This window comes from Eleginops maclovinus, chromosome 17, assembly GCF_036324505.1.
Source record: "Eleginops maclovinus isolate JMC-PN-2008 ecotype Puerto Natales chromosome 17, JC_Emac_rtc_rv5, whole genome shotgun sequence".
NCBI lineage: Eukaryota > Metazoa > Chordata > Actinopteri > Perciformes > Eleginopidae > Eleginops > Eleginops maclovinus.
The window spans coordinates 12,979,030-13,005,445 of NC_086365.1; the positions used below are offsets into that span (position 1 = coordinate 12,979,030).

At 42.4% G+C, this 26,416-nt stretch overlaps 1 protein-coding gene across 3 annotated transcripts in view; it reads right to left on the reverse strand.

Moving 5' to 3' along the window:
• Positions 1-1,212: 1,212 nt before the first annotated feature.
• Positions 1,213-26,416, reverse strand: part of gpr85 (G protein-coupled receptor 85) — a 29,994-nt gene continuing 4,790 nt past the window's right edge. The window contains exons 2-3 of one of the 3 annotated variants that reach the window (XM_063905005.1): positions 13,967-14,096; positions 1,213-3,225 (exon numbers count right to left, since the gene is read on the reverse strand). In XM_063905005.1, coding sequence (XP_063761075.1) covers positions 1,941-3,074 — 1,134 coding nt within the window. In that variant the 5' untranslated portion in view covers positions 3,075-3,225; positions 13,967-14,096 and the 3' untranslated portion in view covers positions 1,213-1,940. Of the gene's footprint in view, positions 3,226-4,163; positions 4,393-4,450; positions 4,612-13,966; positions 14,097-26,416 lie in introns of those variants that run through there. The other 2 variants (XM_063905004.1, XM_063905006.1) reach the window with 2 other exon arrangements.

Consider the following 26,416-nt stretch of genomic DNA (forward strand, 5'->3'; position numbering starts at 1 on the left):
AGATGAATGCTTCATCATAAGCACCCCTTTTTAAAACACTTCCGTGGATGCCCCTATTCTCAAAGGGTTTTGCAGATGTTCTACAGCTGTTAGCATGACCATCCATAGTGACCTTAACCCAATGAGAGGGATAGAAAACAAATGTTGTAAAATGGAAACTTTTTATTTTCAAAAAGCAACAGATTACACAGTTAACTTTCAGCAAATGCAATCCTAACTGAAACTGTACTCACATTCGGGACTTCAAAAATGAAAGACTCACATACTTACACACACATCTATCTATAATATACAAAAAAAAGAATACATAATAAATATTAAAATGGCCACAAGAGAAAAAAGTAAGTCATTGAAAACAATCAGTTTAGAGAGCAAATGTAGGGAAAGTAGAAACAAGACGGTGTGCCTTAAATGTCTTTTTTTTGTTGTGTTTTTTTGTTTTACATTTTTTACAAATTGTGCAAGATTTCATACTAAGGCTCTGGTCTTGAAGTGACTGTTGTTTGATCCACGCAGCACACACACTCTGAAACGCACACACATGCACCCACACCCACACACACCCACACACCCACACACATACACACACACACACACACTCCCTGTGCTCTGAGCACTCTGTGGGGTGTAGCAAACCATTGCAGAATAAAAATGGGCTGCTCAGTGTATGGCCTGTGATGCTCATGGGAGTGGACCAGCTTTTTAAAAAAAATGGACATGCACTTCACATTGATGTGAAAAAAAAGGAAAGAAAACTCCCCTTGCATCCAAAACAGAAACAGCTTTTTAGGAGTGAATTAAATCAAATAAATAAATAAAACCCCAACAACCAAGAAACGTGACAATATCATAACCATTAAGGCAAGAACACCCGGAGTGGCATCAGCAATACTGTAACAATATGATAGTGTTTAGGTACATGGATATGATGACACATTTAACTTTTTTCTTCAATGTCTTTTTTGAGCACACATTTGTTCTTAAAATCAACTTCTTCTTTTCAAAATCCAAACACCATTTCATCTTCTTTTTTTCTTTTTTTTGCAAAAAGGTGATAAGAAAAAATAACAATGCCAGACACTAGGGACATATGGATCGTAAAACTACAAGAAATTATTTCTAGTTTTAAGTTGCAACTTCAAAAAACCACACATTTGTAAATCCCCACCGTTAAGCACCCACCCCGCCCCCCCCCCCCCCCCCCCCCCCGCCGCCCTGTAAATGAAAAGGATATCACTTACATTAAAACCATTTTATCCTCTTGTGATGGTGTATTCCAACAGTCACCAAGCTTTGCTTTACTTACAGCGGTTGTGTAGTCTGTTGCAAATTAAAGCATTCATTGTTTCGTTTGGAAAAAAGAGAAAAGTTGTCCTTGCAATTCAACCGGCAACTGTTGACCAAAAAAAAGCATCTTTACATCTTCTTTTTAGTGCAACTCTTTAAAATGTAAAACATTTCCAGTGATTCCTTGAGAGGAATCATATCTTTGTTTTTTGTTCTTTTTTCTTTTCATTTTTACGTATTTCACACCTCACAGAATCTTCAAAATATCCAAAGCAAGAGGGTTTGTTTTGAGTGTTTTGTCAATTCTTTTTTCTTTTTTTTCAACTTTTTGCATCTCTGCATTGGCATGGCCTTCCACAATGTCCGTTTATTAGAACATAAACACAGGAGGGGGGATCCAGACCTCCTGCGTATTCCCACTCCCTCCAGCCTCCATGTTTGATAGTATTCAATCACCCTGGCAGAGCCTCGAGATTGGCAGTCCAACCTTCTACCTCTGAAAACAAGGGTTAGGAGAAGGAGGAACAGGAGGGAAAACTGGAGGATGAAGAGAAGAGAGATAGAAGAGAGAGTGCGCTGTACAATGGGAACAAGCCCATATCAAGATCAATCAGGGAATTAGAGACAAAGATGAGAAAAAAACAGCAAAACCTTCATATAACGCAGTAGGGTTCCCTTGGTAACCTGGATTTTCTGCAGTAGAGGAGTGTGGTGCTGAAGCAGCGCCGGAGCTCCCTGTTGGAGAAGATACAGATGAACGGATTGACCCCAGCCTGGGCAAAGCTCATCCACACGGCCGCTGTCAGGTAGCCACCGGGGACCACAGGGCCCCTTGCAAACACCCGCCAGTAGCAGGCGACCAGATAGGGCCCCCACAGTGCCAGGAAGAAAAACGTCATGATGTAGAACATCCTACTAATCCTCTTCTCTGTTTTGAATTCATCCAATACCAGTAGACGCCTGCGGCCCGCTGCGTTGCTGTTCTGCCGGATGCCCAGCAGGGTAGGCGGGGTGGGGCCTCGACCGAATCCGGCCAGCCAGTTGGCCGCCGCCTGCCCGCTGGCGCCTGGTCCGTGGAAGGTCCAGTTCTGGCTGACAGCAGGCACGAACTGGACAGGCTTCATCTTCCGACGGTCATGCACGAAGAAGATGAGCTTGAGGTAAACCAGCTGTGTGGCCAGGAGAATGAGCGCCAGCAGGAGCATGAAGCCCAGCGAGTCGTTCGCCCTGAAGGAACGGTGCTGGAACGTGCACTGGTCCTCCTCTCGGATAAAAGAGTATGTCCCTACATCTAGCACCGGCGGGAACGCCATAGCCACTGACAACGTCCACACCATGCAGATGACAGCCAGACAGGTCCAGAAGGTCAGCCTCTTGGTGTAGAAACGGTGGTGGGCGATGGCAAGGTAGCGTGTGACACTGACACAGAATAGCATAAACGCTGTGTGGAAACAGGAAAGGACACCCAGGAAGGCGATCACTTTGCAGGTCAGCGTGCCGTAGGTCCAGGCCGATCCATTCTTGACCGAGGTGAAGACAAAGGGGAAGCAGATGGCGGAGCGCAGGATGTCAGAGGCGCACAGGTCCAGCAGGAAATAGTAGGGCGCTCGGTGCAGGCTCTTGTCTTTGACCAGCAGGATGGAGATCAGGAGGTTTCCAACCACACCGACTCCAATGATGAAACCCAGAGAGGTCAGTTTGAGGAACGTGGCGAGAGGAGAGACATTCTGCAAGATGGTGTGGTCCCCTGCATGGCTATAGTTCGCCATAGATGGAGGAGGGATCATAAAGATAGCGAAATAGCTTCAGCCAAGTCTCATGATCTAGAGGTGGCAGGGGGAGGCGTTATATCCATTTGGTGGTGTGCTTTGAAGAGGTTTCCAGGCATATAGGCAACCTCTCCTCTAAGGCATCCTTTGTTCCTTTGTCTCATCACACCTAAAAAGAAATACAAAATCATCCACCCATCAGCACACAGTCCAACACAGCAGCTGCATTGTTTTCAACTACACACTGTGACAGGCACTTATTTCCCTCTGCATGACACTTTTGTGTTTTTTTTATTAACATTTCTGGATTTACAGGGGCACAGGGCAGAGCTTATCCTCAGCTTGAATACTTTGTCAAACACAGACAGACAGACAGACAGACAGACAGACAGTGATGGAGCTTGATCAGACTATAAACCTGTAACAATTCTGTCAAGTGGCTTCGGAATTTCCTGAACAAAAGATGGCATAGCCCAGCCTTCATTAAGAAACGACGCATCTTTACAAGTCGAAAAAAAAAATCCTCGGTTTGGACATGTCATTTAAAGGACATTTTTTAATGCGCACGGTGAACCATTAAGAGAAAGGCAGTCCAAAATAAGCTATTCTTGATCACACCCTACACCCTGCAGAACAGAGGACGGCTCTCTAAAGCGGTGGGTGCTTCGAATAAACTCGCCCAGCCTTCGTGCATTGTGGAGAATCGACGGAGGGTGCATACATAATAAAGCATCCGTGTTTTTGTCTTGATTAAAGCTTCAGCAGATTGCTGTCCTCACGTTAATAAGCAGTGTTCTTATTAGGGTGTTTATTGAACCAGTCAATTTCCCCCATCATCTTTTTTTTAATATAAGTAATTACAAACAGTAGCATACATTCAGTGACACTAAAGCCGCATTTCGACATCATTTGGCTTGTGAGTGCGCGGGTGTGATTACCAGTCAGGATGGATTGAAAAGGATCGGTTGGTAGCGATAAAAACAAGCCTGCTGGTAATAATATTCCGTGATTTTACACTCGATATGTAAGCTTTCATTGTTTATGAAATGACACATAGCCTGTGGTAGCATCTGATTACATAAATATCGCCGTTTTGGGTCTACTTACGCGTTTTAATGCGTCCTTAGATCGTTTACGCGCGTCTGAATCCGAGAGATTTCAGTGAACAAACAAAAAAGCAGTTTAAAATCATCGTCCTTGCGTCCAACTCGGCCGGATAAAGCATCACCGAATCCGTACCTCCATTAGACTAGAATCATTTCCAAGTCCGCGCTATGGATTGCCCAGAATCGCAGCCACCACACAAGACAAGGCCAAAAAAAAAACGGATAGAGCGCGAGGGAGAAATAGAGAGAGAGACAGACATCCGATCACAAGATCAATCAAAATCCTACCTGTTGAAAATCCGATTTCGTGTCCCTCCTGCCGGTTATTTACATTGCACCAGTCGGGTTTTTGCTGCTTTTTTTTAATAAGCCTGGTTTGTTGCCTGCCCCCTTTTTTTCCTCCACGGTGAATATCCTACAGTAAACGGAGCCCAGTGCGCATGCGCCCTGCATCCCTATTTGTGATCCAAGACGCGTCTTGTCTCTTGTTGCAGCAGCAGCAGCAGCAGCAGCTCCCCTCTCTCACACGGTAACATCTGCTCTTAGGGTACTGTAACGCGTTACATTAGTACTCATTATCACCTGGTAACGTTTGTTAGTGGTTATTTTTTTACGGATACTTGCTAAAATTGACATTTTTCTCAATTTCACATCTGTTTAAGATTGATTTAAATCATATGTTTGTAATAAAAGACAGTATAAAACAGATCCATGTTTAGTTTTTTATATATTATAGTATTATTTCAATGTTTCTGACCTTTTCACTGGCTGTTTTGCCAGATCAATTAGGTTATAGCATCCTACTTGAATACATTTGTCTGGCTGCCATCATGCTCACTCTCCAGAAATGTCGAGCCATTATGTACGAAGCGAAGGGTTAAATCAGGCAGCCTAGTCACCTCGAGGTAGAATGACTTCCCCTGTACTGTACATGCATAATTGACAGGCACTTTGCGCACTGTTGTTCATTCTGCCCGGGCAGCATGATAAATTCATAGGATTTGATTTCTCAACCATGTATGGAGAGCTGTGATGTCATGAGCAGTGAACAATGACTCAACCAGCCACATGTAAACACACAGAGACATTGCTTTGTATCCAACTGAGCTATGAAAGATGATTTTTTTATGATCATATATGTCGGAAATGTGTCGGTGCTGTGTGACAATTTAAACATAGTGAGGGGAAATGGGCAGATTTCCATTTTTTATGATAAAGGATTCCACTGAGAGACAGCTTCTTTTCATTCCCATAGCTCACCAGATATCACAGACACAGGGACCTACTTATTGATAATGGATGCAGACAGTGGGTTGTAGACATGGGATACAGTAGACACTGAATGATTAATTTACGCCAAAAGCAACACAGTTCGGAAACTGTCGTCCAGACAAAGATAAATTAATGCGAAGGCCTTAACGATTTTCTGCATATTCCAATATTCTCTGATGAACAATCACTCATTATGGCCCAGACATTTTGATGCATCATCCCCAAGGATAAATAATGACTTTAAATAATCAGCTGTACGAGTTTGATAAAGTTGATCACCACTTTAGCTTTTCTAAGTGAGTTTTGTACGAGTTAAGCTTTTATATTTACTTTAATTGTATATTTACTCAATTTCTACTTTTAAGGTATAGTAGTTCCAATAAATGGTTAATAAAATACCTAATATTATCTCTTCCAATCAGTAGCATAAGCAGTAAATACCTTTAAACAGTATTAACAATCTAATAGTCACAGAGAAACATCTGGAAGTGTTATTTCACTTTGTTAAAGTACAACTTGCCTATTATTATTGTTTGCCGTTTAAAAAGTAGGGTTATAAGTGCATTTTTACTTTTACCATGAAGCCAACATACTTCTTCCAACACTGGTTTGTTTAATATTAAACAATTCTTCAAACAGTGTATTATAAGTATACATTTATCTATCTCTAAAACCCATAGTACCCACTTTTGTGAATGAAAGACGAGTGAGTTACAAAGAAAACCATCAACCAATCATGCAGACATTATTTGTGGAGAGCATTATTTTATTCTCACAGCTATTGTTGCATTGTGTAACAACAGAAACGGCTCCTCTCTTTAACCACACTTGTGATATTGTGCTTTAAAACAAAGGCAATGTAACACATCAGTAATCACAGTGATCCATCCAAGCATGGAAACAATAAGCAATGCAAGCGTAATCATGGTATAACATACAGTAGCAAGAATGTTCACAAAGAAGGCAACAGTGTTTGGTCTTTAATCTCAGCAGTTCAGAAATAGCAGTTTTTGGGACTTCCTGGATGTCTCCCTCCAGTTTGCGCAACACGTGGTTCCCTTTGACGCATTAATCCCAGTAAGGCACGTTTCTTATCAGCCGATCCGACACAAATCTCAGTGCCAGAAGGTGCATAGTGGATTAGAAAGAGCTAGGCAGTAATGCGGGAGGATGATAACAGGACAGGACAGGCGCACGAGCACGAAGAGTCTCTCGCTCACAGCTGCGCGTTCTGCCTCCTCGCGTACCAGCCGAGGAAGGTGCAGAAGCCCACCACGGTAAGGATGGTGCACAGGAGCAGGGCTAAAGCGTCTCCCGCGTCGTATGCCTCCGCCGGGGGGATCAGAGAGAGGAGGAGAAGCCAGGTGATCGCTGCACCGTGGGGAAGCTGAAGTTTGGAAGCCATGTTGTTGCTGTTGGACTTTCGGGAAGCGCTCCTGCGTCACGGTCAGATGACAGCAACAGCATGGACTTCCTGGTGCGCTCAGCCAATGGGGGCGCTGCTTCCTTCTAACGTGTGCCAAACAAGATTGACTTGAGAAACGGCTTTATCATAGGCTACTGTTGTTCTCAGAGATAGAAGAAGCAGTCAGATCTTGTAGTATGTCAAAGTACAAGTACCAGAGTGTAGGAATACGCCTGCATTCAAAATGTTACTCAAGTAAAAGTACAAAAGTATTAGCATCAAAATGTACTTAAAGTAGCGACAGTAAAAGTAGTCATTGTTTGATTGGTCCATTTCAGAATAATATCTCTGATATGTTTTGTAATGATTGATCATTAAAGTGTTCTCAGAGCTGGTAAAGGTGCAGCTAGTTTGAATGGCTTTGTATACTGCAGAGTAGCTGCTGGATTTACTGCAGGTGGAACTAAAGTCTGATTTAAGGGCTGATTATATTTGACATCATTAATAAAAATCAGCAAAGTAACAAGTTCAAATAAATGTAATGAAGTGAAAGTACACAATTTACCTCTGAATTGTAGTGGGGTAGAAGTACGAGGTGGCATAACATTGAAATACTCAAGAACAAGTCTCTCAGAATTTGACTTGAGTACAGTACTTGATTGAATGTTCTTAATTACTTCACACCACTGGAAGTTCTGATTTCATTTTCACAGTTGAATACAAACTTGTTCTGATATTATTCCACAGTGTCTAGATTTGTGACATTGCCCCTCCTATTAGTGACGATGAGGCTGACAGGCTGTCATTTCTTCATGTCCCTCCCCCCTCAGGCCCTGCTATAAACAAATAAGACTTAACAGCTGCTGTCTGAGCTTCATATTCCATTTGAAGACCAACATGTGTTGACATGCATAGGCCATTAATGTATGCTGTATGACACACTTGTTGGTCAAGGTCCAATAAGAGGTCAAACACAGCCAAAAGTTGAGTATTTTTCAAGGTTTGTGAACTTTTCTGTTTCATTTGACTATTTAAATGTTCCTGGAAGATATTTTTACACTGAAACAACTAACATTCCATCCAAGCTGCTCTGTTGTGCCTTGATACACCCCTGATCTACTAAAAAAAAGTTGAATGTACAACAAATCGTTCGCGTAAAGCGATTACTAAACACGCCAACGTCTTAGCTCATGCTACAAATTGTTTGGCTTGCAGAGCAGTGGGGGGGGAGCGGGGGTTGTATCTCTCTCTGTGTGCTCTCCCGGGGCACTTTGCCTGTAATTTAATTAGCAAGCACAAGCCAAACTAAAATATTGACCTTGTAAGGCTGCCATACCTCTGTACCTGCCTGCTCCCAGCGAGGAGATGAATAGGCACACATTCCCTCTGCTCACTCTTCAGGCTTTCTCATCATACACTCTCTCTTTCGGCCCTGCTGTCTGTTTTGGCAACGCGTCTCACACACACTCGCATATAGTTTTTGTCCTGTCTGATCTCTTTGGTCGCCTTTCGATGACCATATGGCCATTACAAGCTTCTTATTAAGATCATTAAAGAGCTGAATCTGTATATTTTTTAAAAAACAACTAAACCCTGACTTTAGAGATGTTTTTATGTGCAAAGCCTTCAGAGATGTCCTTCAGATTCACACTCCACACTGGCAGATACACACAGCATGAGAAGCAGCAGCGCTCACTGTGGATCTCAGCAGCATTGATAATTGGTCAGTGGGAGGATGAGAGAATATCCAGAGATGAGTGTGTTTGTCAAACAGGCCAGCACAGTGACATTAATCTTGCCTACTTATGTGTTCTGCATTGTAATGCGCTGCTCAGCACCTGAAGGCCATTTCCCTGAATTCTCCTCCATTTTGTGTAAGGAATGACAAAATATAATGAAGCTATTGTGAGATGTTTCCACAGAGGATATTTCCTTGTGGTGATATTTGGGGAAATGTACAGCAGTGCTTGAAAGGTTGTTGAACTTCCACTATGTTACTGTCAAAGTACTTTGACATCAAGTATTGTGCTTCGGTACATTTTCGAGGTAGTAAGTACATGAACGTATGTAATACTTCAAAATATATGACTGTACATGTACGACAAAGCACAGATGGTACAGTGCAGCTAGCAACATCACTTCACTGCTGCTTAATTGCCTGTGTTGCTATGCTATGCTGAATTGAAGTGATAACAAGCAATTCTTAATGCTCGCCCACACAGATATTGCACTCATCAAATTACCACTACTGACATTGTCACTGTGAAGCAACATTTCACACTATCTGCCGAACACAATTGCAATAGAAGAACTTGTTCCTGTTATTTTAAATGATAAAACTGACCAGAAACTGACCAAATGTGTACAAAACAGACAGCAATAATATACATACAGGTTATGAGGAAACATGTTAAAGGGTTTCTGTGTTGAAGCATTCCCAGCGACTACACTCTTTATCTCTTTTGACATTTAAACACATGTTTCCCCTCAGTCGTGTTAAAGCGCTAATGGCTGCCAGCAAGTCAGTGGCATGCCTGGCAAGGAAGCCGCTCTATAAAAATATCAATCTCAACTGGGGTTTTAATTCAGTATGTGGATGTAAAATCTTGTGCATGTGTGTTGGTTAGCACAACAGATTTGGACGTGATTCGCCAGCTCTACCAACTCGGCTATACGGCAGCACATGTACTGGGGCTTTGTCCCTATGCGTAGAACCAGGGTTTGAATCCGGTCTCTGATCATATGCTGCATGTCAACACTCTCATTATAATAATAGGTACCGGTTGCTCAAAAACCATGAACCTCTGTTGATTACGGCCATTTTCAACCACTTAATACATCAACATCTCCCGTTTAAACCTTCATCTCTATGCTACCAGTGTATCTTTCTTATTTTCAGGACACTCACCTGACCTGAAATGAGTTGAATGTACGATGAATGGAAAGGCCATCTCACAGAGTCCTTGGTTTTGTAATCATCATCCATTCTGAATTACTTTCCACAACAGTGAAGACAGAGTTCCACCTTAACCAACCAGCACAAAACATCTCTCACTGAAGATTAATTATGTTCTGAAATTGGTTTCTCAGAAAACACTGAAAAGCTGACCCTTTAAAAAGGAACCGCTGCTTTTGTAGTGGTTCAGTGCCCCATCCATAATGAATTGTAGTGTGAGGGACATGACAAATGGATTTTCCTGTGTCTTTTGTGGCAGTATATGAGACGTTAAAATACTTAAGAGAGCCTGAATCAACACCAGGGAGAAGATGAAAAGGGCAGCTCGGGCCTGCGCTACACGGTTTTGGACCACACTGACTCACACTCTGCTAGAGATGTGGGTTGAAATACATCACAAACCTCCATAAAGATGAATGACGCAGTGTAATTATCTATTCATTTTGGGAGCTGAGAGGCAGTCTGAGGGCGGACGCTTAAAAATCACACATCTGAGTGTTACGCTGACAGTTGTATAATGCTTTAAAGGGTAATCAAATCCTTTTTGCTTTGTGTTTGCAGAGTCGATAATTTGTCTCGGTGAATATTCAGTCAACTTTTATGTCCACGTAAATGTTATCATTATGCAATTTGCAGGTAAAACCTTATTTCTCCAGGAATTCTCCTTTTTCTGTCTGAGTATGATTGAGTGCCAGTCTCTTAAGTGTCTCTTACTCACAATAACTTGAATGCAAAAGAGTCCATGGAAATACGAGATTACAAAGAAATGAAGACCTTTGATGTTATTGATTTTCTACATCAAGCGTAAGGGGAAATAAGGTATTGAAGAAAGGTTTTGATCAGGGATCTTCTTTGCAACACTCTTTTCAAGCTGGAAATAAGTCTTAAGAAATGATTGGCATTCTTTAGAAAATACTTGATAGGCTACTTAACACTTTCAGTATGGGTTGAAAAGGGAAAAAAAGACTTTACACAAAGAAAATACCAAAATGATCTGAATGGGTAAATAAATTGGAGCTGAACCAACAAGCTCTCGACACCTTATATCGTTTACATCGTTAGCTCATCCGATATGGCGTTTAGCTAACAATAGCATCATTTCAATCCAGGGAAAACCTTTAGGTCTAAAAAGCGAAGCCATTGCAGAAGTACATTTAACCTGCATTTACATAAATAGCCAACAGGGGGCGAACTTAATGGCTGCAAAAAGAAGATTGTACAGAAGTCTATGAGAAAATGATCTCATCTCTCACTGGATTTACTACCTCATTAAATGTTATACTGATTACTTTATGGTATGTATCACTAGTTTATTTAGATGGTCCAACTTGGAGTCAAATACATAATAAATATGGTTGGGCTACGTTGTGATTGACAGGTTGCTCCCACAGTGTTGTCTGGCATGGGGTCTCTCCCTGTTTTCATATTAGAAATGTAGCTGTCAGAGTATAAAAAGGTATCCAAAACATTTGTTAGCCTAAAAGTAATTTTTTTTGTGTTCAAATTGTACGTAGCTCCACCCTCCAATGTCACTTTTGGTTCCAAAAAACCAAGATAGCGACATGTAGCATTAGCCATTATGTGTATTGTGAAAATATCTTCAGTCTTCAGCCTGCTAAATGCTCTACTAAGTTCACCAGCTAGCTTCTAACCGTTCGACTTCTTATATTTGAATTATTTCGTGGTTGATATGAAAACTTAGACAAGTCCCCCATTGAACTGACAAACTGTGCCAAGAGGACCAAAGCAATCTTGATCTATTCTTTACTCAGAAATACACTTAAAAAGCCTTGGGCTCATTACAATTTAATATACCACCCTGGGAAGACAGTTTCCCTCCCAGATTTCAAAGAGAATAAAAGGATTTACTGTTCTCTGTCAAGATGGATGAAATTAATTAAGCATCTAACTCTCCCCAAATTATTCGCTCTGCCTTCATTATCATGGTTAAAAAAATAAGACAATTTCTCTTTCTTTCGGCCCATTTCAATATCAAATTCAGATTATGAATCGACTTCTAAGGTTCTGGCTAATGGGGTTGGCCAATAATTTGCCTAAATTAAAAGATCCACACCAGATATATGATATTTTTCTGGTGAATCAGCTCCTCCTGTAGGAGCAGTGTGTAGCAGAGGGAGTAAGTGTGCTTTATACTTGACGGAGAGATTTGGCATTTATAAAAAAAAACACAAAACAAAACAATAACTTCCACTCCATCAAATAGATTTATTACACAACATTTAGAAACAGATCACCTTGGGAAGAAACGCGATTCTTAGGTTAAAGAAAGAATAGGGCTTTGACAGGCTGGGTCTTTCCATTTTTCAAATATCAGGTGATGAATCAGCAGTAATGCATTTTCCTTTTTCATGTTAGATTTATTGTTCAAATGGTTTCATTTCATTTGCATCCGTTTTACTGATGAAAGCAAAAAATAAATGGACGCCTTTGGAGTAGATGGAAAACAGTACAGGGCTGATTTACTCAAGGTGATCAAGTTTTTCTTCAGCTGAACATTAATGTGGGACATCAGAGCACATCACAGTTATTCATAGCATGTGTGAGTGTGTGCACATGTATATGCATGGGAGATTGATAGTTCATCACATTTCCTGTCATGGTGTAAATGTCACCTCTGCAGCTCGCAATGATGAACGCGATGATGCTGTCGGTTATCATTTCAATGGAAATGTCCAAGTGCATGCATGTACTGTACACTGATTAAATGTTAGAATCTTAATGAAATGTCGTTCATTGATTTGATGTTTTATAAACTTACGTGTGGTGTTAAAGGAAAAATGAAAGCCGCTCTCAAAAAAATATAAAGCATGAACCAGAAGGCAGTTAGCTCAGTTTATCAGAGGCTGCACGCTTGTTGTTTGAGGGTCTCCATTAGTTGTTGGGTGATTTCAAGATGAACACCCCTGGAGTTGCTGCATTGCCTTTTTTTCCCTTTGGACCAGAAGCAAGATATTTTTTTAGCCCATTTCCAGACTTATGCTAAGCTAATTTCCCACATGGCTCCAATTCTGACATAAAAACTAAATGGTATCAATGTACTCTTAACTTTCAGCAAGAAAGTGTATTTCTCTATACTATGAGTCACAGAGGTTTGGCAGTACTGATTTTCTAGAATTAAGAAAATTAAGAAACACAAAAGACTCAAGAAATATTGATCCCTTAATATCTCACAAGCTGCTTATTATTGACCAGTGAAAATGCCTCTTGAATAAAAAACTCCTCTTTGATAGTTGGTCAAAAAAGACCCCAACAATGCTGCCCTTCTTGCACAAGCAGCATTGCGCTAAGCCCCCAACCTATGGAAAGGTGTTTTTAATATATTCACTTCAGCTAGTGCTCAAAATCTCCCTCTACAGAAAAGTGAGGACAGCAAAGAAGTCTCCAAAGAGCCTTAAGACCACAGTTTCTGGCTGACTGATGAAATACGGTTCGCAGTAAGTCAAAGGAGGATCAGAATGTCCTTGGTGTGTGTTTCACTGCCTCTCTTAAGCCCTAAAGAAAGGGTGTCGTCACCCTCTGATTGGCCATGAGTGGGAAAAGCACCAAGCTGTACTCACTTCCTAATTAGGAGCCATTCCTCTCACGCTGTGCAACAGGTGATCCTAATAAACCTCTAATCAGGTCAGGGGAGTCGTGACATTCAACCAAATTAATTGGGTCAGTCGAAGATGGAAAAAAACGTACCAACATTATGAGTATGAAAGGGTGATGAAAGTCACATTAAGGCTGCTTTATATGGGCTGGAGTGTTTGATTTGTTCTGAATCATTTGGCAGCTCTGACCTTTACCATTAAAATAAACCAGTTGAATTGTCCCCATTTGGCTAACATTATGAGCGATACCATTCACATTAATTAAAGACGCAGTTAGGCCAACTTAATGGCATTATTAGGGTACAGCGCGTCCCTTACCTTCTTTTTTCATCAACTTTCTCCATCATCAGGTCAAAATGTCCATTTGTCCAATACTAGTTAAAACAGAGAATGGTAAAAGTGCCACAGTTTTTGATGTCGTCGCCATGTATTTCAAACAAATGTGTCAAGACGTGTGCGTTGAAGGCATACATTAATAATACAATCAGCTGTTCTGGTGGGAATCGTAGGTATAATTTTTCATGTTGTACTCTCCTCACTGCCCACTTTTCACTGACCTTGCATTCTTTTCACTCATTTGCTGCCACAGGCTGCTTCCTTTTCATTTTCGATCTCCATTGTGTAGGGAAGGACAGAAAATAGCTGCAGTGAAAGGCCTCAGACGAGCACTCTGACACCAGATCACAGCTAAGAGGAGGAGAAAAAAAAGAATAATGGTTCAGCGGAAATTATTACCACAGAGTGAAAGAAAGAAATGTAAATATTTGCTGTAGCGTTTATTATGAATATGAAACATTTCTTAAAGTGCACCCATATTGCATACACCAAGGTTATACAAACACATTTCTTGTATATTATGAAATAAATCTTTCGACTTGAGTTTTTTCCCTCAATTTTTTAGCCATTGCACCTGTGCCACACTGCGGTTTGAGCTCGACCTTCTTGCAGCCTGTTCCCTCATGCATCATGTCAAATTGCCGCCGTAAACAACCTATTAAGTGACCTATATATCTGGGCCAATTCTGCTGGCTCACTCACCCCAATTACTTTGCCGGTGGAATGTCTATTCTGGACCGCTTCACATTGGTTTACATTTAAATCGATACTTCTGCAGAACCACAAAGCCTTCCCGACACCACTTCTCATGACACCCTAATCATGTATAAGAAAACGGCTTTGCAATTAGAGGAATTCATATTATTTTCTGTAAAGGCATCTCTTCATAATAATATGTATTTTTCTCCCAGGCTGAAGAATGCTTCAGGATGTCAGTTCCATTTACTTATGAAGTTGTACCAGTGCATTTTCTGCAATTGAGCCGTCAGCGGCTGTCAGTCGGGGGGCAAATTAACGAGTCTGCTGATTGCACTGCTGGTAATTACAGAGTGCAGCTGGTGCAGTGCTGTGTCAAGCCGCGTAGATAGCTTACGTCTGTCCTTTCTCCAAACAGCCAGGTCAAGTAATGCTCTACAGAGGATCAGCTAAGAGCTCTATACCGACTACAGCCGATATCTGCAAACAACATAAGGGATAGCAATCTCCCAATCTACCTGCTATTTATCTGACTACGATAAGCCTCAGGGGGCAAGGTGCTATATTTTGAGGGCTTCTGCAATAGCCAGCGGATATTCCTTTTTAGTGTGCTCATTGATTGCAGTCCAGCTTGAAACGCATGAATGGAGTTAGAGTTGAGAAAGGACATCTACAACCCGATGGTACTAATGAATTGAATTTTTACCTCCTAATTTCAAGCTCCATCCATCCATCCATCCATCCATCTTCTCCCGCTTTTCCGTCAGGGTCGCGGAGGTAACAGCTCCAGCAGAGAGCCCCAAACTTTCCTTTCCCTGGCCACATCAACCAGCTCTGACTGGGGGATTCCAAGGCGCTCCCAGGCCAGCGAAGAGATATAGTCCCTCCACCTGGTCCTAGGTCTACCCCTCGGTCTCTTCCCAGCTGGACGTGCCTGGAACACCTCCCTAGGGAGGCGCCCAGGTGGCATCTTCACTAGGTGCCCGAACCACCTCAACTGGCTCCTTTCAACGCGAAAGAGCAGCGGTTCTACTCCGAGTCCCTCCCGGGTGACTGAACTTCTCACCTTATCCCTAAGGGAGATGCCAGCCACCCTGTGGAGAAATCCCATTTCGGCCGCTTGTATCCACGGACGAAATTTCAAGCTCATAATATGCTAAATCAAAGTAAGACAATAACTGAAGGACAGAATTTTGAGTCAATGGGTTCTTCCTTTTTCTCCTCCACTGGGACAACCAAAGCCTTCTGGAACGTTATGGGCCATGATAACACGGCTTAGTTGAATACTCGATATTGATTGGTCGATTTGAACATTCCACAGATTGTTTATCTGTGCAACCAGACCGTTGCTGAGGAAAACAGACGGTCTGTTTGCTTAAGTCGGATCAAGGGACTATGTGCAGTCAATCAATCCACAGAAAGAAGTCCGGTAACGTCAGCTGTGGACAACAAAATCATTTTTTAGAATCAATATTGGAAGTCAAGTCATTGGTTTACTTAGTAGGTAGCCGTGTAACAAGCTGAATTATGTGCAGCAAGGCGGTCAATAACAAAACAAAGAATACCAACATAGCAATCAGGATCCTTCAAAACGCATTTAATGCCAAACTTCTGCTTTTGCTTAACTTCTTTACATGATTGCAGGCTGTTAATAGAGACCTAGCGCGTATAAAAAATGGACACGTTTCCTGCAGTGGTTGATGAATCTGTAGATGTCCTTCAGTCACCCTGGATATGTTAGTTTAATGCGTTAATGATGATGCACAGCTATTAGCAGTGTGAAAAACAAATTGTGCCGGTAATTGATCCGTGAAGGAGAGGCTTTTTTTGTACAAGCTTTGTATAGCAAGTGCAAAATGTTTGGTGCATCTTCTCTTTCCAACTAACCCTAACCCGTGATTTCTAAATTGCATCTTCGCCTGCTAAAACCCTTAAGACCAATTTGGCTTTCTTTTCATTCAGGATTCACTTAAGAGTGGCAATGTTCCCAGTGAGTGGGGCAACATTATTTAAAAACGAGGCTATGTCATGGACTGAGTAAAGTTTAAGTGTTCTCGCAGCAGTCTATAAAGCTGTTTGTAACAAATGACCCTGCCACTTAGCCTCCACTGTGGCTTTTAACAATGCAACTACGCTCCTCAGCAGGTCCATTTATTGGTCCACACACGTGAATTGTACACTGTGCAGCCACTCGTTCTGTCCATCAATTCTCCAAAGGCCTGTGTTCACAGAATTAATGTTTAACGAACAATGGGAATATCAGAAGTGTCCCCATTAAAAGCATCATCTCCTTATCGCATGAGTAATCTTATGAAACAATATCAACCAACGCAGTCTCCTTAAAAGTTTGACTTCTTTGAACCAATTTAACTCACACACGTGCATGGAAAAACATTCATTCACAACCACAATACACAATTGGTTGTTTGTGCTTGCGTGCATGTAGCTATATTTATATGCCTGTCATGGCAACACCATCTCACAGTAGTTTATTTCTGAATATTTTCTGCTCTTTTGTGTCATTGACTGTCATTCAAAACCGGGCCATTCATTAACTAGCAAAAAGCTCATTCCAGCATTCTGCATTCATCTGATCATGACCTGCCCGTCATGCCACTAAGTATATAAAGCTCCCCACCGACAAACAACCTCACCCGACTTCTTTCCTGTGTTGACATCGTTTAAGGAAGTTTTGGGAGCTTATTTCGTACTTGTCAAGAGTTAGATGATATACTGTAGCCTCAAATCCTGGAGACTGATGGTCACGTTAAAGGTGCCAGGCTACCACAAAGTGACTGCGCTTCAGAAAGAAATAGTCCCGCACATAACATGAGGCATTCCTTTTATCTGACAATGCATGAAAAAGTATATTTCCTAAAATGTTGCTGTTAAAGTACAAGAGCCTGAGGGGTCCAGTGTAAAACATGGCCTTTGGCAAAAGTAGCTCTCCAAAGCATCCATTCCATAGTAATGGTATTTGTCAAATAAACAAACCAAAATAAATATATAACTTAAGTGGAAAAAATCAGCAGAGTTTTAAAGCCTGATTTCAAGCTAGTCATTGCAGTTATTAACCAATCATTTTTCAAGCAGGGGTTATTGGCTCAGACAGGCTCACTGCTTGAGTTCGACCTTTCATCCAGGGACAAAGTATTACATAATTCTTTCTCTAGCCTCTGACTCACATCGGACAGGCTTGGGTCGCTCCAGATGTCTGTATCTGCGTTTTGTGTTACGTCCGTATGCGTGCCAGCCAGCGTTCTAGTTTGTGTCTGAGTGCGTGCTTGTGTGTCCACTGAGGATACATCAGGTGACCTAAGATGGTGCCAGAAACACAGAGAGACGAGTGATGCCAGGGGTTTGATAACTTAATCCCTACAATCCTCATCATACCAGCAGGGGAGAAGTCTTTGGAGTCTTATTTTGAAAACTGAAAAATAAAGCCACACATTTCCCCCTCACTTTCTTCCGTTAATTAATTTTCTCCTGCCGTCTCCGTGCCTTCATTTGTATGGCGTTGGAGTCTCTGCCTAGAAGAAATATTAACAATGCAAAGAAATAATGACTTGCTTTGCTTTGTCTGGTTTGTTTGTAAGCACTTTTGCTCCAATCTATAAAAACATGATTTTGCACACACAGCTTACATAGATTTCGCACAGTCCTGGCATTGATTGGAGATGCAATTTGCCAACCTCTGAAATCCTTTGGGCCAATTTCCATATACCCCTTGCTCGAATAGCAAACAATAAAAAAAAAAACAAGCGGGGAGTGGAATAAAACATTTCAAACAATGCCGTGCAGGAGAGAACAATTTGTGGGCAAAGATGAAGTCTACTGCATTAACTTCCTCCTGAATTAAGTGGCATAACAAAGCTCCTCGGGCCACCAATACTGCATGGATCTAGGACTGCACAGCTGCATTGAAACATGTCTTATCTTTTGTCTGCAATTAGTGTTAATGCAAACAATGCACAGCTACTTATGAGTTTAAAATTGCTATGCTAGGATACAAATTGGAACCTTATTAAACATTGTGAAGCTCGGGTGATTCATGCAGACAAACAGCCTTATCGCATAAGTCCGTATACAGCCTGAATGCCTGCAACCTTTTGAGTTGTGTTATGTAAAATCCTAAAGCATTCACACAGTGGCATTTTCCTTCCAAGAGTCATCCATTTTCCACAGAACAATAACACTGTCATGCGTTTCATCCTCTCACGTGCGCTCGTGCCAGGCGAAATGAACAGAGAACATTCTTTGCCGACAGTGTTGACCCTGCGTCTGACCTGGGAGACTTGGGGGAACCTCTGGCACTTGGCCGAGTCAGCAAACACTCATACACATTCACGGTCTGCACTACTTTTTTGTTTTTCTCTGTGTGGGGAGAGATATCAGCCTGACTGAACGTTATTGAGACCCAGAGGACTACATGCACTCAGGCATGCATACAGACACACACACACAGAGGTAGCTAGCAGGGTAGGACACAACCTTGAAAAAAGTTACGTTCCCCGGGGAATTTCCCTGAATGGCCTGTTTGCAAGAGCAGAATAATTGCTCGTTCGTTCCATCTTTTCATCCCTCCCTCCATCCTTCACTATATCCAGGGAAAGGAAAGAGTGAAACCTTGATTCATGAGCCATGAGTTTAGCAGACAGATGTTTTTCCTGGGACACTTACACAAGTAATATGTAAGACCAAAACAAGTAGGTGAGGAAGCCAAGGAGAAACAAATTATATAGCAAGACTAATCTTCGTTTTAAAATGGATATTAGCTATTTTACATAACAGAATATTTCATACATAACATAAAGGTCACTGGGAACTCCTACAAACTAGAAGATAGACTTTCATGCTCATTTTCTTCCACCTGTCCAGACCAACCAATAAGACCCATTTTTGTAGGCCGACCCCGGAAGTTAGCATCGCCGGGGCTACCGCGACAAAAAGCAATGGGATTTCCTCATTGCTTTTTGGTATATTCCAGAAAATTAGCTTTGTGGCTAACACACTTTTATGAAACACCACTCTGATGCAGAGACAATTATGATCCACTCACTAGCTTGCCATTTAGGAACACTGCCAATTGACAAATCACTTAACCCCTTGAATCCTGAATCAATATTGTACAATTGTACCTTGGCAATAGCTTAGCCTACACATTGCCATTACTTGTGGTATGTACTACTACACAAGTGTAAAAATGTTGACTTAGGCAACAGTTATTAGGGGAGCTTATAGTGTTTTACAACGTGTGTTTTAAAAGTATTTTACAAGCTTCATCTCAGCAAAATGACCTTCCTAACCTTTTGTTGTTCAAGTCAGAGCAACCTGGCAATGAGACCAATATCAGGAGGATTTGAAGTGCCTCTATTTCCTGAGATACTGACACAACCAGTATCAATATCATCACTCCATTCTCATCCCAGAGCACCATTCTAAAAGATTCAACTCAAAAAGTCATGTAAGGTTATCTCACCTAAGGTACCATCCAAGTCATAATGAGGCTGAAGCACTGAGCAGAATAATAAGGGGTGGAATCTTAATCTGCGCCCTCAGTTGGCAGAAAATCAGCTCTCGCTCCTACATTTGCCACGGTAAGTGATGTCGTGCTTAAGAGGCTTGTTTGACATATTATGCTCTCAGACTTTATATATATATATAAAGTCTATCTATTGGTGAGACATTGCAGGGAGATAACATAGCGGCTGATATGAGATCTGAGACCAGTCAAATGTTAACGCAATTCCATATCACAACACATCATCTACTGTAAGCCTTTAAAGCTTAGTCTGAGCTGTGATATGTTATTCTCTCTCTCTCTGTTACAGGCTAGGTTCTATCCTTGGTTTCAATCTGCCCCCTGAAATGAGTATACATTTGCATGCATTAGGGCTCTCCCATGGCTTGCCTTCTACCCGCTGTGTCGTCGAGTCTGATTAATGATCTGAGTGTGCCACTTCTCACAGCAGCCGACCGGACCTCCTGCCTGCTCTCACATCAAACATCCAAATGTGAGCAAAAGTATAGAATTTCACTTTCTACATCCAAGAGAAAATAAATAGAAAGACTTGCCTACATGCATGCAACGAACAAGATAACAATATCAAATTGCATGCATGCACTTTTTTATGCTCACATGCATAGATGGGTGTAAATCTGGCATGCAGTTGCATCGTTTACATCGCCTGCTTGTTTATTATATTTTCTTCCCAATGGTCAGCAGGGGGAAACTACACTGGTTGCAAAAATAACTCAGATTCTTTAGAAGTCTATGAGAAAATGAACCTAATTCTGGATTTATTGCCTCATTAAGCATGTTCCTCTTCCGTTTAGGGTCTCGATCATTAGTCATTAGTCCGGAAGAGAGTGCGGGAAAGTGTTGCATGTAAAGAGCAAAGAAACAATCAGGCAAAGAGGTGTAATGAGGCAGGAGCTTAAAAACCAGGCTAATTGGATGTGATGCAGGTGTGTGAGCAGGAGAGCAGAGACTGCAGACTTTGAAAATCCCAATACTATTCAAAGACTCCTTGGTCATTGTTAGGGGCAGCCAAACTCTCAAATGTCCCGTGGAAAAACAGAAGTGAATATATTGTACAAAAGCCTTCATGTCATTTTGTAAAAACACATGGAGCATAACTCACTTTGATTCAGGGTGTTGGCATAGTGTATTAGATAGAGTAGACTCAGCTGGGGAGTGACAAGGTGGCGATTCTCCAACAGTGCATTGGAACAGTTTGCCATGACACAGCGTTATGAGTAGGATGACATTTAAAGGACTTTTCAGCTGGATTTACTCAATTATGGAAATGAACTGGATATTTTATTAGACGATACATACTGCCAGTGGACAGTCACAGAGTACATATACTCAAGTACCGTTCTCACCGGTCCAGCAGTGGCTCAGTCAGTAGGGGCTTGGACTGGGAATCGTAGGGTCGCCGGTTCAAGTCCCCGAGCAGACTTGAAATATGGAAAGTGGACTGCTACTTGGAGAGGTCCCAGTTCACCTCCTAGGCCCTGCTGTGGTGCTCTTGAGCAAGGCACCGGACACCTCCAATCCCCCCTCCCCATTGCTCCCCGGGCGCTGCACGATAGCTGCCCACTGCTCCTAGTACTACGATGGGTTAAATGCAGAGGACCAATTTCACTGTGTGTGCTCTGCTGTGTGCATGTATGTGACAATAAAGAGGGTTTCATCCTCCGATTCTATCTATCTACGTATAATGTTGAGGTACTTTCTTCTTCCCTTTAATTTAGACTCAAACATAATACTTTTTACTCCACCGATTTACTTGGAAGTTATAATTATAATTTAAGATCAAAGGTATTGATACATTAGGGTTACGGTTTGTCAAATTAAAAGCTTTACTAGCTATAACATTCAGGGGTGAACGTCTCAATGATTCCTGCAAAAGATCCAGATTTACATTTGTGAAAATCTGGATAGCTGTGGGGTCTTGAAGCTATGAGGTCATTGTACTCCAAAGAGAACAGTACAGAAACAAAACTGAATACTCCCCAAGCCCAACACCAATTCAGGGGAGTGTATAATCTGCCTTATTGAACATGTCTGTGTGTATCGGTGCATGTGTGTTTGCCGTGTAGCTGCAAGGGTGAATCCTGACAAATTGACCAACTCTGGCGGTCATTCGGAGCAGCCGCATGTGCTGCTGCTGTGTTTATTAGCCATTTGACATTTGTTCAATGGCAGAGGAGAGGAGGATTGAAGAGAAGAGAGGGAGGGAGGGCAGTGGTGGGCCGTCAGGGCCAGCAAGGCCTTCTCTGCTGGCCTAAACATCATCAGAATATAAATTAAATTTTGATATATTTTTTCAACAAATACGTATTAAATTATTCCCCATAGTCTATTCTCTTCATTTTATAGCGTTCGTCTTGGCTGCGCTGCTTCCAGCCTCAGAACGAGATTTGGAGGGCTGGCCTTTATGTTAGAGCTTTTATCCAATCATATTTCAGCCATAATGTGTTGCTAGGGTCAAAGAAATCTGCCCTTAGGCCTTCAGAATCAACAGTGCGGGCGGCTGTAAGCTTAAAGTGAACGCAAACAAAACTGTGGCGTTAACCAATCAGATTTCGAGGTGGCGACAACGGGCCAGCTAGCAGGCGTACGCTAACGTTAGCACGTGCACATCTTCTGATTGGATACGCACTATTGAGAGGCAGAGCTAGGCAGTAGGCAGAGCCATACAGTCCATGGGCAAAGCTAGCAAACAGAATTAGAACTTGAGCGAGCTAATTTGTGTAGATTTCTACAAGCTATTTTTTTCAACCCACAATGGCTGAAGGAGGACAAGAGATCAATTTGGTAGAAGATATAATTACAACGCCATTTTCAAAACGAACTTTTCAAGTAAAGCTACACATCTTGAAAAGGGAACGACCAACTCCAACGCTAGCGAGCCTAGCACAGCAGGGAAACTACGAGCGGTACCCCTGGCTCACAGCCTCCGAGAGGCACTGCAAATTGTACTACCGGGAATGCCTGGTATTTGCAACTGATCGATTTGGTGTTTGGAGCCACACTAAATTTGCAAACTTGAGTTGTCTAACCAAGGCAGCAGCGAGACACCAAAGCACAGCTGGGCACTTGGAAGCACTGGTGCTTTTGAAAAGCTTTGGGGACACCCGAGTGGATCTACAGCTCAACGAACAAGTGCCCAGGGAAACGGAGCTCCACAACGAAAGGGTGAACAAAAATAGGGAAATATTGAAAGACTGATTGATTGTGTCCTGTTTTTGGGTAAACAGGAACTTTCATTTAGGGGACACGATGAAAGCGCCGAGTCCAGAAACAGAGGAAACTACGTGGAGCTTCTTTCTTTTCGTGCTGAGAACAACACAGATTTGCATTACCACCTGTACACAAACAACATGTTTACTGGGACGTCAGGCAAAATACAAAACGACCTGATTTATGCTATTGCTGAAGTGATGGGAGAAGAGATCAAAATGAAGATTAAAAAAGCACCCTTTGTCGCTGTTATGGTGGACGAGACGTCAGATGTGGGTAATGTAGCACAGCTGGCACTTGTTCTGCGTTATGTGACGGACACAGGTGTCAAGGAGCGGTTTGTCAGATAATCTGATTAATTAAGTTAACTGTAAATATGCTGATGTATTCATTATAAATGCTTCAGAAATATTAATATAACTCTGTTGTACTTGACTATGTTAAGGTGATGCAACGCCCGGTTATACTGCGTTTCTGTCTAAATGTATAGTTTCTAGAGCCATGGCGTCATAATGATGGTATTAAGAGGTGGAATAATTCAGGTAGGACTGTGTAGGACATCACTGAAGGCCTAGGTGTGAAATGCACGGCCCGCCACTGAGGGAGGGAGATAAGAGAGAGAGAGGGGGTGGGGGGCTGGGGGGGGGGGATGGGAAGGACTGGTGGTGAGGAAGGATGGGGGTAGCCGTGGAAACCCTCTCTGCGTTGGCCAACGCGGGAGCTGCCATTGGTGGAAACGCTCGCCTTCTTCCTGCATGAGGATTGTATCGTCTGTTGCATGGAGGACACCTCTCATGTTGAGGGAAGAGCTTTTCTCCCATAAGCGATGCGGAGGCTTACTTATTCAGAAGAAACACCCCCCACCCCTCCACACTGAAAAATGAGGCCAGTGAGGACAAGAGGGGCACGAAGAAAGAGAGATTTAAGAAAGGAAATCACACAAATACTCTTAGTCTCTTAGTGTCACTATCACAGTAGTCACATCTTATCTCCCTTGCTTTCATACAGTGCACTCACTCTGCCAGGCTCGTCTCGACCATCCTCAGTGTCATTGGACTCAAACCCTTTGTTTAAGCATTTTTTAAATGATGGATGTGCAATGAGAGTTGGGTCAACCAATAAGACCGCACCATCACTATCATTTGAAAGCCTTAAAAAACTATTAGAATTCAGAGGGTTCAAACGGTCACTTAACTGACACTCTTTGAGCGGTTGTAGAGCGTTGTCATGGAAATAGGCATAGGTACAGTGCATGAGACTCTGAAACTCATCTGTTACCATGGCGAAGCAATAGCCGAGCATTCCAGTCGCAGTTATGGTAATCGTGAATTGCTCTGAAATGTCCGCCTCGTAGCCCTTTTCACACATAAAACACACTCATACCTGGTGATCAAGCATCTCCTGAGGAAAAATCATCATGATCCCACACTGGATCCGTTCTGTTCGCTCTACTTCTACGATATGAACCTGCACGTTTACAGCTATCCTTCTTAGTTTGCATCAAAGACATATTTGACCAAAGGATAATTGGGTTGACACATCATACGAGGACCTTACACCTGTATCGTTATCTACTCGTCAGGTAGGGATGGAGGGAAAAAAAGGCGTGTTTGTAGAAGAGCGAATGAAAGGGAACCCGAAGTCTCTGTTGACTCTGATGCAAGGCTCTGAGCAACACCTGCAGATCATCAAAGGCGACCTGAGGAGGAGTCAAAAGTCGTTGCTACCTTCACATTCATTCATCACCGTTCTGTGTGTATCAGCTGAATTTCACTAGGTTGTGGCATTTCATCATTTTAACCTTTTGAATTGCCCCCAAAATGTGTGTCTGTGTCTGATCTAGGGTGTGTGTTTTCTCTGCAAAGACGGTGTGTGTTCACAGTAAGCAACAAAGCTCCTCGCTGGATGAAATAAAGTCAGACTGGAAGAAAGAACAGCGGGGAGGTGTGTGAAATCCAAGCATCTCTTTCCTATCGATTCAATGCAAAGACAGTCGCCATGGCAACACAGCAGTCCAACTCTAAGCGGCTTTCAATCTCCACCCCCCCCCCCCCCTTGCTCTACTTGTCGACAAGGTACACAGGCGCCCGTCAGTGCCGTGCGATGATATGTTTCCTCTGATGTAGCGCTGACAGGCCGGCTCCACAGGTTCCCATTAATAACTCTAAATGTATCTGCATTTTATTATAATATGCTGATCCTATATCAAGAAAGGATGTCTGTCTTCTTAAAGGGGCCCTATTGTGTTTTTTTGGTGGGGGAGGGGTGGGGTCTTATTCCTGTAGTGTGTGTTTTAGTGTATGTAAATGGTCTGCAAAAGCTAAGCCATTGGACCCCTTTGTTTGCTTTCACAACATAGTAACACCACTATGTAACACTTGGACTCCTATTGGCTAGCGCTCCAACACATTGTACGTGATAGGCTGAGGGACGAGACATCTGTAAGCTGTTGACTAATCACAACAGAGCCAGCCAGAGCAGACTAGGCTCTGGTTTCCGACAGAGAGTGAAAGGAGGTGCTGCAGCATAGGCAGAATGAGAAAAATAAAGAGCTTTCTGAACACTAAAGCATGGAGACATGTCCCAGTAGAGACACTACATACAATTATGAACCTGAAAATGAGCTTAATAGGGCCTCTGCAATAAAGTGTCCTCAACCAGAAGCCTGATGAGACGGCCAGTTCACAAAAGGTGACGGGAAATATGTATGATAGGGGCTAAGTTAAGGGTTTTTACTGTTTGTGTGTTGGTGAGAAAGATGGAGTAGTGTGGGCGCAGGAAAAGAAAGGAAGGGATGCCAGAAAGAGAAGGAGAGAGAACGGAGAGGCAGTTATTCACATAAGCTGACAGCAGCAGGCTGAGGTGCTGTTTCCTCCCGCCTGTCACTCAAACTAAAATCAATTGGTGTAAAAAGCAATGAGGGGAAACTGGACTTCTCTCTCCTGCAAACACACACCGTATCCATTCCAACTCTCTTACTGTAACATCACACACACACACACACACACACACACACACACACACACACACACACACACACACACACACACACACACACACACACACACACACACACACACACACACACACACACACACACACACACACACACACACCCTACTTACAGTATACCACTCTCACATTTCACTAGCTGTGTAGCCGGTGAACCATAACAGGCCTGTCTCCCCTTACTCCCTCCTTGTTAGCAGAGAGAGAGCGAGAG